This window comes from Hyalella azteca, unplaced genomic scaffold, assembly GCF_000764305.2.
Source record: "Hyalella azteca isolate HAZT.00-mixed unplaced genomic scaffold, Hazt_2.0.2 contig6372, whole genome shotgun sequence".
Lineage (NCBI taxonomy): Eukaryota > Metazoa > Arthropoda > Malacostraca > Amphipoda > Hyalellidae > Hyalella > Hyalella azteca.
Window position 1 is genome coordinate 72,355 of NW_025936535.1, and position 12,726 is coordinate 85,080.

The 12,726-nt window shown below is 37.6% G+C and overlaps 1 protein-coding gene across 1 annotated transcript; it reads right to left on the reverse strand.

Moving 5' to 3' along the window:
- Positions 1-5,281: 5,281 nt before the first annotated feature.
- LOC108682012 (cytochrome P450 2L1-like) lies at positions 5,282-11,919 on the reverse strand. Its single transcript, XM_018171100.2, has 11 exons — positions 11,708-11,919; positions 11,399-11,489; positions 10,794-10,927; positions 10,241-10,312; positions 9,686-9,832; positions 8,893-9,092; positions 8,498-8,618; positions 6,461-6,635; positions 6,160-6,277; positions 5,736-5,883; positions 5,282-5,470 (listed from the first exon to the last, which is right to left on the reverse strand). The coding sequence occupies exons 1-11, from the start codon at positions 11,790-11,792 to the stop codon at positions 5,286-5,288; spliced, it is 1,476 nt and encodes a 491-aa protein (XP_018026589.1). The 5' UTR covers positions 11,793-11,919; the 3' UTR covers positions 5,282-5,285.
- Between the last annotated feature and the right edge of the window lie 807 nt (positions 11,920-12,726).

Here is a 12,726-nt window from a genome sequence, read left to right on the forward strand (position 1 = left end):
GCCGCTTTGTATCCTACTTGGGCCGCTCTGTATCCTCTAATCCTAATGTTTTAAACTGTGTCTTGTCCCAATTAACGACGACGGTTCTAAGAACGTCAAGGTGTTCAGATGATATTGAACTTTTTCTATAGTTATTCCAAAAGTACGATCTACTGTGGAATGTACGTCACGATGAATATTATAAGAAAAACTTATTGAGAAAGTAGTGCTTTGAAAGTTAAACGAGACCTTATTAGATCTCTCACCCACACTCTACGCTGATCCACAGAGGTTTTCACCTCACCAGTAAGAGTGGCAACTATGCCACCAACTCGTCATTATTGTCACGTCCTATATTCCCTCATGCGCAGACCCTCACTCGACAGCTCCCAACCTCGCATTGGCGCCTGCGGACTGTTCTCCAAATACTCTCCTCGTGTATAGGCTCTCAGCGGGAAAACTGGACTCGCTACGAGAACTTGGAGCGAATACTAGTCCCGTGTACCTTTAGTCTCTGCTATCTTATCTACGCTGCTAGTTATATGCCCTGCTATATAAGCACTTCTACCTCACATGCAATATAGTTGTCTTTTAGTTTACGATAAATAGAAGTATATCGATCAAATAATCCTAATTAATTCAGGACTTGTCCAATTTTATTATCCTTAATACAATTGTTAAAACATAAAATTTTGACGCACGACATTTGCAAATATTCTCAACGTCATAACCCAAATATTAATAAAAACATCATCATCAAGAAACAATACAATGAGTCGTTTTACCGAACCAGAGATACTTTCCAGATACAAAAACACGAAACCTTACAGTATTGGTTGACTTTTTCAATTAACAAGTTAGTTAGTTAGTTTAGAGGTTTAGTTTAGTTAGTTAGTTTACTTTAGTTATTTTATATCATGAGTAACGATGTTTACTATGCGCTTCAGCTATCCAGCTATTTCACACTGGAGGTCAAAATATAACATCGCCAGCAAGGCGGAAGTTCTCAATTATTCAAAATCTCAAATTATTCATCACCCACAAGGGGCGGAAGGTCTCAGATGTCCAGCCCGCTGAAGCTGGCTCGAAGGAAGCAGCGTTAGCATCTCAAAAGAGACGAAGTGACAAGGAGTGACAGTTGAAAAGCAACAGAAACGAAGACGCTCGAACAAGAGGTCGCTTACACGGGACGTCGGCAGCCCGCACGAGAGAGACAGAGAAGGGAAATGTAAGTAATCCTACCTACATAATAACTTAATATAAGGAATCTTACCTACATAATAACTTAATTTAAGGAATACAACCTACATAATAACTTAACCCCGCTACTGAGACCTACGGTCAGACACCGCCAGCCAGCGGTGGGGCGCTCAGGAACAATCCCCCTAGGAGCGCGAAATCTTCGCGGAGGACTTCTGACGAGCACATACACCCGTCAGAAGTCCTCCTGAGGGGTTCAATTAACAATATAAAATTAATGAAGCAAGTTCATATAATATTAAATTTAATAGTTGTCCTCTAGGACTAGGTGGGTGGCGTGTGGCAAAAGAGCAATATTGTTGCCTAATTATGTTTTGTCATTCGGTGTAAAAGAAATGCAGTAAGAAAGAAATCTCACAAATAAAAAAAATAAAAGTAAACGGTTTCTGTAGAGCTTAAATTTATCGTTGAAAAACCATCCAGAAATCATGTTTATCATACTTATAATGCCGATTTCTTCAGTAAGATACTGCAATTAAAATAGAATGCCCATGTGGGCCTAACTGTTTATGCACAATTACAGTAATTATTGCATGGAGATAATTCTGAACACAGCTATTCATTTTTATGTTAGATATTACACTCAAGCGACGATGTCTTCAACGACAGCACAATAACATTCTTCAGTTCGAACTTGTCCGGCAAGATGCAACTGATTGAGTCCACAGTCCTGCGATAGAAGCACTCGTTAATATCTCAGACAGATTATTTTGACATATAAGCGTGCTGAAGCCTCATTTAGAGGTGAAAGGAAGGAATTCATGTAGCCGTAACTCAAGGATTAATACATTTTCACTAATTGAGTGCGATCGAAGTGCGAATGGGGCAGGGCTTACACGAGCGATAAAAAATGAAAGTACACACGAGCGGTAGAAAATGAGAGTTGTTACACTTGCAGAAATGAGTGAGACTTTGTCCAAGTTGCCGTAAAAAATATGCACATCTTGTGTTGGTCATCCTAACACAGTTAGGCTCAGCAAAAGTTCTATACATATAATGGTATCAATGCTATAAGTATAATGGCTACGTTTTTATTTAAACAATTAAAGCCATAAATTTTGGTCTGTTTGCAGACGGTTCCCGGCTAACAACCATCCTAGCGGTAACACAAACAAATAATTACTCAAATAATAATAGCATTTTTAATAATGTGCTCAATAATTATATAAATTATTGAGCACGAAAATATAAGTGAAATTGTATTCCTAAGAAAGTGAGTAATGCCACATGCTCGATTAACAGTGATCATTCAACTGAATTTCCCTCAAGATTGCTCTGCTTGAGAAGATAAATTTATTCACTTGCGGCCATGTGAACAATTATTGCAAGCCCAGACAATACTCAGTAATAGGAAGTTCTTCCACAGTCCAGCCCGGGAACTCCAGCTGCCATTCCACATGCAAGTTCTCGAGTTTATCGTTCAGTTGCTGCTTGATCAAAATTCATACGTTCAATCTGCATTGCACTTTGGATCACTAAGCATTCAAAGTACAGAAACAGAACATTAAAACTTTTGGGTGCAATTCTTAAACGGGTTATACCTCAGGTGTACGGGATTTTAGCTACTATATATACTTCCCAATTAAGTCCACGATTAAATCTTGAGAAATAGTAATTCAAGCGAATTATGAACTCTATGAAGCTGTAAGAGGCTTGAAAAATTTGAGAATTTAGGAAGAAAATGGTTGCTGACCTGATATACGCAATAATGCAATTACGTCAAATTATGCGTACCTCGTCTCACGGCAACACCATCCTTCATCTGAGTGGGAGTAATTTGCAACAGCTAAGGTTGTCATATTACCAGAACACTTTAGCAGCGATATCTCATGCGCGTAATAAGGAACGCTTTTCTTTGTCGTCGGCTCCACCGTCATAATAAGATGCAATGGCAAAACTGACATTTTGGATTTGTAATTAACAAATGTTTAAAAGCGCTTTAAACCATATAATATTGAATTTCGAGGTCTATTGTTTATTGCTGGAATAGATTTCGAGGTGACTCGTCATAAAGACTCCACACAAACCTCTAATGAGCTAGAAAACACCACTTACAAATGGTGGTGGTGGTGTAACTATTACTGAAACCGACGCTGTTTTGGGGTGTACGAGTATGTTGATCACAATGAGCAGTCCGGTGTTAGTTGGATTATGAGTAAAGACCCATGCAAAGGTAAATACTAATTGGATTCATTTCTATGGTCAGTTGAATTTTTCTGACTTCGTCATTGAAAAAGAAATTGGGATTCTCAAAAATTCGAAACATTATATTTTCAATTTGCCGTTTGAATTATCTCGTACAGAGAAACCATTACGATTATATGGATGAGTATTCCCGTGGCCTCAATCAAGCAGGTTGTGCTCTGAAGCTCACTGTAAAACATCTATTTTATTGTAGGATTAACTACGCTTGTACTGAATATAGTATCAATACGTGAATGGATTGTTGTAGATAATTAGTATTTAATTAATGTTTTAGGGAACTTTTTTGTAACCATTGTATTGCGGACAGGTTCAGAATGTGCGGTTAAGTTAAACCTATTCTTTTGAAAGGCAATTCATACTATGCTTGTGTCGCGTTTAAAATAATGCCGAAAAGCGTGTAATATACTCGTGTAATAAATGAGTTAACAAATACTGTCGATTAATATTAGATAATTGTATACTGCTGTTGCCACCAGACCCACGACGTCCTGAACCAATTTTTTAACTTTCACATGGAAAACATAGTTTAATTTGTCCTTAAAAATTATGAATTAGTTATCTATCTTGATTATTTGAAAATATTTAAAGATTGAACTTTGGCGAAAAAATTGAAAGCATGGAACCAGCTTAAAAAATAAAGAACATATAAAATAACACTATTCGATGAAAAATCCGTCATAGAACTGATCACAGACGCTTTTAAATGGCTTTTAAATTGAAATTTGCCGAGTATTTACCTTGCTGGTAATATTTTTACTTGCGACCGCGTCAATGTAACTTATGAATAACATATATTCCATAATATAAATGATGCTGACCCTGTAAATAAGAAATGTGATATAAATTGCTTTGTTAATTTATTAAATTGCATAACTTGCGGTATCATAACAATTCAGAATAATCAGGAAAAAATAGGTTTATAATGTATAATTAAAGGAAAGTTATTAATTAACAAACAATTATAGAATTTGGCGTGATCGAAAACCATTGTTTGTCTACCTGCACGAGTATACGGTAAAGGGGGTCACAATGATGGTTCAGACGAGAATGTACAGAGTGATTTACTGATTACAAAACTTAGTGTTTTGTATTTCGCGCCAAGCAGGCAGATGTTGTAGGAAAAGAGCGCGGAGTATTTCACATAAAAGGCAAGCTCATGAAGTATTGTTACGCCAAGTCAGTTGCCACTATGCATTGGACAAGTGAGCAGCGTGCGTTTGCTGTCGAGGCTAACTTTAAAACTAAGTGATACAAAAATTCAGGTCTCTTTCAATGTCCCTTTCAATAAAATTTATATTGTAATGATATTTACTAAGTACTTTTTTTATTGAGCTTTCAAATCAGGAGGTTACCGTGAATCACCCTGTATATCTCGTCCGAAGACAATTTGAAATCAATCAAATCATGCACTTCCTTTACTTAATAATAACAAAACTCTAGCTCTCGGTCTAATGAAATTGTTCAAAACAATATGTTAAGACGTGTATATACGTCAAAAAGTGAGAATTGTTTAGGCGTTCTCCATTTGGAGATTAGTACTGACAACCGGACTTATTGAGTTACAATTTATCCCTCGAATCTTGACCTGACTATAATAAAATTGGCTTATAGTATGGGCGAGGATTAGTTATATGTTTCTAGGTTTGTAGATAAGCTTGTAGTCAGCAGGCACGCGAATGCCTCCACAGTTAAGGAAGACTTCTTGGCTGTTGTTGACGCCCGCGTTCGCTTTAAGATCAATGCTACCAACATGCCAGATTTACATTTCACTCTATATCAAATATATCGACCTAGGGATGTGGTAATTAATTTAACATCATTGGCTGAGTTCTGCGTGATTGTTAGTTCCGCGGTTTGTAAATAAGTTTTTTGTCGGCTGGCACACGAAGACCGCCCAAGTTTTCACAATCTTCCAGGCTGAGGTCAACTCCGTCCGCAGGGAGCACGTCGAAGTGCTGGATGATGGCGGCGGTGAAGAGGAACAACTCCATGCGGGCCAGCAGCTCCCCCACGCACTGACGCCGACCTGTTGGGATGTTCGTATGTTTATTCAATTTATCTTCAATAAAGTTAAATGAAAAGATGTAAATAATTAATTAACGTCTCTAATCAGAAATTACAGATCCGCAAAGGACTAAAGAACAAGATTCCTTGAATCATCACCTGTTAAGAAAATTTTGAGTCATTTCCGGGAGGATTAATCTAGTTTGTGCGTAGACAATGGATAAGTTTTTTCCATTCAATCCGCGACAATTAACTAGCATTGTTAGTGACCGAGTGTAGTGTCCTACCTGATCCGAAGGCAAAGAAGGCCTGCTTGGGGGCAGTGTACTTGGTGGCGCTGTCGTCCAGGAATCGTTCAGGGTAGAACTTGTGGGGGTCGTCCCAGTACCGCGGGTCGTGGTGGATGGAGTAGTTCGCCACAATCACCATTGTGCCCTGTAATAAAGTGGGAACTTTGAGCAACGACTGAGTTTTGCACTGCACAATGTTCTATTTAGAGATATGAATTACTGGGTTAAGGAAACTGTTTGCGGAATGTTTTCATTAAAAACAGCAATCGTTCATCCAATGGAGACGAGTAAAAGTGCGAAACGGTATATTTTGCTAAATATCAACAGTTTTGGAAAATAATTGAAGGGGATTCATGGATTATGAATATAGGTACGATTGTTTTAAAATCGCTCTCTACTCAGAGGGAAACCAAGGTTTCACCTTGGGAATGAGGTAACCGTTGATTTCTGCATCGCGGATGGCGGACCTCTGAACGTTAAACACCAGCATAGAAGAGTACCGCAAAACTTCAACTGTGAAGGCCTCAACCAATGGTAAGCTAGAAGAGAGAGGCGGTATTACCTATAACTGTACTCGTAAAAATCTCAGCTGAGCAAAATGTCAGCACGTTTTGATTTCATTTACATTGTATTCAAAGCACTTTCGCTTCGACCCTCTACAAGGAATTTCATAATCAAAGTAGGATATCACCAAATGTTAACACATTTAATAGATTCGGTACCCCGGCTTATCATCGAGCGACACCATGCGGTCCCTGGGCACGACGGCGTCTATTTGCTGCTGCATCATCGTTGCGTACTCTGGATACCGGGCGAGCAGGTAGGCCATCCACTTCAGCTGATTATTTACCGTGTCAGAGCCCGCGCCGAAGAGGTCGTTGACGATTTGATTCAAAGCTGAGAGAGGTCAGACGTATGAGTACTCATGATTCACAGGAATTGGATATGTTATTAGTCTTAGATTTATCTGCTTTTAACAAATAAATCTGCTTTTATCTTGTATACGTATATGTATTTTCAGAATTTTATGCAAGTTGATTGAAGCCCAGAGCATGCTTTTTATTAACAATCTCCTCCTTTTTTTCAATGAGTCAAACAAAATTTCTTACGGGCGCCGGGAGATAAAAACCAGGTTACCAAATGAAATTGTATGGAAAGCGACATTTCGAAAATACAATATTCAGTGTCAAGCTGGTGAAGGTTTTGAACTTTGAGAAATGACAGTAGTACAAATCAAGGGTATTGTGGACACAGTTTAAAATTTAAGCCTAAAATTACTCTGAAAATAATTTCAGCGTCTGGATGAATCTGCGCATCACCATTATAGAAAGATTTTTCTGTGGAAAACTCCGGAAAACTGTCACACCAGCGGAAATTTGAATTTATGCAACTTCTTTAAAAGTTCATGCTTGAGGTAGTAAACTTTTCGAAGGTCAGACTTCGTTTGAGCTTTAATAGCTTCTATTTAAGTATAGATTAAGATATATACTCCGACACGATGTAATATATATTTTTAAATAACCGTCAAAATAGTCTACATCGGGATGATATATAAATGAATAATATTTTCCAGTTATGGAAGGTTTGTATTGCTACTCAATTTGTTACGAAATATATAGGTGGTTTAATTATAGCACAGTCAAATACAAATTTGATTTTTAAATCGGCATCCATAAATTTAATTCAGAAGACAAATATTTTTAAGCAAATTAAGAAGCAAATTAAGAGTTTTTCCTTCCATATATAATATCATATGTTAGGTGGAACAAGTCGTTCTTTAATTGGCATATGGAGTGCAGGAGTGTTCGGTCTGGAGCAACGCCGATTGAGCTATCCTGCTAGAAGCTACTAAAAATTGATTTTACTCATCACAATGTTGCGGGGAACCATTAACACGTACTGGTCGTAATCGAAAGTCTACTGTACATTGCGTTGATAAAAGACTATTGATGGAGCACTGGCAGTAAAAGAATGTCAGCTAACATCTTTAATGAAAATATATCGGCGGAACACTTGTCATTTACACATGTCGCTTCAGCTTTTGTATTACCGCGATAACACAGAATGTATCCCACCAAAAGATCCTTGGATGTTCTGTGACGTAGAAGTTACGTCACTGCGACAACTTGGTTGGAAGTTCTTGAGGATGTAAGCGCTCTTTTCCCAATTTATCTTTCAGATTACCGCAGCCGGCGGTAATCTCAACTGGCACACTGATTGATGGTTGTAACTATATTTTTCCAAAGGAGACAGGATTTCAAATTATAGATGTAAGCAGCTAGGTCTCCTTAATTTTTAGCAATAGATGGGAACAATGGAATGCGGTCAACAGTTACGAGTCAAAATAAAGAAACCGGCTTTTCAACTGTCATAAGATTGTCGTGAATTTTCGGTCAATCTCTCACGGCTGATGCTCCCTCTCTGGTCAGACTCTCGTCTCTCTCTTCATTTTCCCTATAAGCCGCAAACCTTTTCTCAATATAGGTGCAGAACTCCATAATAATTTATTAATTATGATGCGAATGTTTTGCCGTGAATAAATGAATGAAAATATCCTCAAAATTATAAATTCAACATTCCCATAAATAAATAATCTCAATTATTATGCGCGTCTCCAACGTAATACCATTATAACAATACACAGGACCCTGTCGATTTCGAACTAAAACAAAAACAAATGATGACATGTTTACCAAAAAGTCAACCTGCCCAATCCATCCTATACCGGTTGGCATTTAGTTCAAGATGAGTTCACTCACCTCCTCTTCTGAAGAGGGAGTTGTTGTCGCCCTCGTTCTCCTTCATGTCTTTGATGTACTCGTCTATGAGGTCCCGGGGGTTGTCGGGGTCATAGTCCTCCAGGTGCTTGTCCACGGCTCCCTTGGGTAGGAAATGGCGGCCCATTAGTTATTATGCTTAACAAAATTATATGGCGACCTATTGAAGATGCTTCAGGAAGCATTTTTATCAGATTTGGAAATTTGTTTCATTGATGCAGTGACTTCTGTTATTTTTCCTTCTATATGAAATTTTTGTTTTGATACTCCAAATTTCATTGAAGAATCTGTCCCGAAATAGGCAGGAGAGGGAAGCGTTCTAGGTATATCAATCAGCCAGGTACATACATGTATCTTTAACGACAGACGGAACTTACGTTAACGACGTTTCTCATTTCCTGTATGAACACTTTAAACATGTCTGCTTCAAAAAGATAATTTTTAATTGGATTTGGCAGACGACTCAACGCAGGAATAAAAAACGGAAGTAACGATAACACGGAAAAGTTTCTCTGAAATTGTTTTGTGAGGCGGTAAATGGTGTCGACTTCACTGGAGCGCAGATCGTAGCGAGTGCCTGAAAGAAATAAAATATTTTAAATTTTCTTTATATGATACCTGCAATAATCAAACGACGGTAAGTAAATACTGATTAATTAGAGACAAAATCTGTATTTACATTTTTTCATATGTAGTTGGAAATCGGCACATATTTTTCAGACATTTGAAAACTAGTTTAGCCGTTGTTTTTATCGCATTATTGTGTGTATCTCGATCATTAGATTTTGGCTAAACTCTTGATCATTTCATTTTTTCCGACTATAGGGAGAAGGTCCAACATCCATCAGCTCCTCACTTTTGCTCTTTGATTAGTAGATTCGTTCGACTTACGTTATTAATGTCTTCCATCAGTGTTAATGTGTTGTCGTTTGAATCGCTTCCAAATTACGAATTAACATTCTGGATATGTTGAAGAACTTGTTTGAGGTACGCGTTGTTAATTTACAGTTCGTTTTGAAGAAATGTGTGATTTTGAATACAAACAAAAAATAAGACTTTTTGATGACTGCGTTCAAGTACTCTTTCACAAGCCTAAAAACTTACAGTTCATCATGAACGAACAGTCCGTAAAAGTATGTATCTTTAAATTTAATCCATTAGTTAACTCACTAGCCACCATCTGCCAGATGATGTTGAGCGCCACAGTCCTGAAGCTGTCGGGGTAGTTGATGGCTTCACCGCCGTACTTCTTGAGGTCTTCCACCAGCGCCTTGGCTTCGATGTTGATGGCCTCCTCCAGGTAACTCCTACCCATACCTGACGGAGAAGTTTTTTCAACAAAGGCTCGGTAGAATCTTAATGGGAAAACTGTTATTCGAAGTCAGCTAATTCTTCTGGAAAAATTCGATAAACTCAAATATATTTCATCAAAATAAATTCAAAGTTGAGGAGGTTCTGACTGTGGTATACACAAGATTGAAAATACATTACCTAGAAAATATATTTTACCAGGCCTATTAAAATTACATGGCCTGGAAGCGCTTTACTAAATTTAGAGTCAATAATTTACAAATACATTTGTATGCAATTTGTCAAAATAGTTGATTAACCTTCGTATCTAGGAGACAAAGGATATAGACCCTGATTTTGTGTACAAATTTGAACATTTCGTAAGCTGAAGTTCTCCACGTTGATTTTATTTTCAGTTTTTAGCCCGAATCTCACCGAGGTTGCGGAGGTTGCGCAGCACAAATCGACGATCGTGCTGCCATTGTACACCGTTGCTGCCAACCAAACCTGGTGGGGCATACATGAAAGTTGAACGTTTAAAGGTTCACTGAATAAACACATACGTCGAATACAATTCCGATATTTATACTCGTCTATTGTCTCCAACGGTGATCTAATTCCGGCAGATGGATTGATGAGTAGCGAGAACGTTGGGAATTGGTTCTTCGGGTACCATGCACGTGCATGAAATGTTAATTGTTGTATATCAGCTTTCAATTTTAACGATCGAAAACGACAATACACGTGAGTATCTAGTATCAAATATAGAAACCTCGTTCTAACAAATGATATTTGAAATTTCTATATACAGTAGATTATAGAACCCAGCTATAAACTTCGTCCTTTAACTCCGCAGGCATACGTACCATTTTAGCCACTGGTAGTGTCTTTTGATATCTCTCCTACGTATATGTAAATATGTTTTTGTTTGTAATGGACATGCTTTGAAAAAATTAAATGATTAGCAGGTTCAAATCAAAATGTTTACCTCCAGTTTTTTCATCGTCTAAGCTGAGAGTGGAGAAAAAACTCGGCCGGTCGGCGAACTCCAGTCGTGCCAAGGCCTCCTTAGCGGTGTCGTAGTCGAACAGGAACACCGAGCGTAACGTCCCAGTGCGATACCTGCGGTAGTTGGGAGTAGGTGAAATTTCACGTCCATCATGTAGCTAAGTAATGAGTTGTCTCAATTCGGAATTATACTCAACAAAATCAACTGAATGTAGTAGAAAAGAGTTTCTGATTAAGTAAATAAAGTGTTGAACCTCAATAAACATTTGTTCATATTTACGCAGCATCAATAGTAGAAAAGAGTTTCAGATTAAGGAAATAGTGTTGAAATCAATAAACATTTGTTCATATTTACGCAGTTTCAATTGTAATTGCATCACCAAGTGACCGAAAGAAAAAAGTTATTTATGAAAATTTCTTCGAGTTAAATCTTTACACATGAAATAGTATTATTCTACCCGAATTGCCAATTCACGCTATGGATGATAATTTGAATGCATAGATAATATTAATAGAAGTGAAGAATTTAATGCTGATGATATTAAATGATGGTAGTTATTTCCGTGAAAAATTATTGATACTAACGTGACGATATCACCGTAGTTTTTCCGTAAATTTTCGCCAGTTTTTTCATCGAAAAATGGTAGTCGCCCAAAAAACGGGATCTCCGCGGGACCTGAAATTAAGATATCCAACGTTAAGATTCGGCAGCTTTCGGCAAAAATGATACATCAATTAGACTCGAAGCAACGATTACAGTTCATTGGTTCAGGGATACAATGTATAATAACAGGGTTAAGTCAACAATTTTGATATGAAAATTGTATAGAAGTCAGCTCACAATGTGTTTAATTTCATGAATATTTACAAAGTAGACTAAAAATTAAGACTCACCAGGCGGGAGGGTGCGAGGGCGCCTGTCCCTCAGCACCGCGTACACCAACACCAACACAAACAACAACACAATCTCCACCCACATCTTGATAATTATTTTTTCACCTATAAAGTCGAAAGAAACTATTTTTATGTAAAAAGACTGGAATCTGATGGTATCTGTCAGGAATATTTGACTGATTTATTTTCTTCGCTAGGGTAAAATTGTACTTTGCCGTTATGCTTCCAGTAATTGATGTTTTCAGCGTACAAATTTTTCTGCCATATAGTAGAAAAATAGCAGTTGCTTATAGCAGTTGCTTATCGTATATAGCAGTTGTTTATCGTTATCTCTGAAATTCGAATAATAACAGCGTCGCCCATCAAATGGCTGGCACGTGTGGCCATCAGCAACAAATAGAGTGTGCAATTTGTGTAATTAATTACATTTGTATATTTTCATGTAGAACCAGTAACTACGCGTTACACATTGTTTACTAAATGACGTAAATCAGATTACGTCAGTCTTTACCTCAGCGTCTTCCTCCTCGGTCGTGTCAATAAACTTACGAACCTTTCAACCTTTAATTCCAACCCTACGGAATTAAACCCCAACACATGAACGACAACAGCGCGACCTGTACATGTGATATCTCCTCCTAAAAAGAAGTGACATTTGATTTCACATCACGATCAATCTTGACAAGTCGTTCTCTTGACCCGCAGTATCTTTAACTAATCACTATCATTAGAAGCTCCATACAAGTAACACGAAAAATAATCAAAATTCACAATTTTCATAATCCATCAGCACTCTAATAAATTATTACACTGCACGAATACCATGATTGAATTTGTGAAATGCGTAGGAAAATAATTTCTCTTGAAACCGCATTCAGTGAAGTATTCACTGCATGATATGATGATCACAAGATTCAAGTTGCCGATCTACCCTGCAAGCTGCATGTGATGAAGTTCAGTGAAGTGAGGAAGATTCCATTGAAAATTTTCATATGGTAACTTGATATAAACGCCATTGG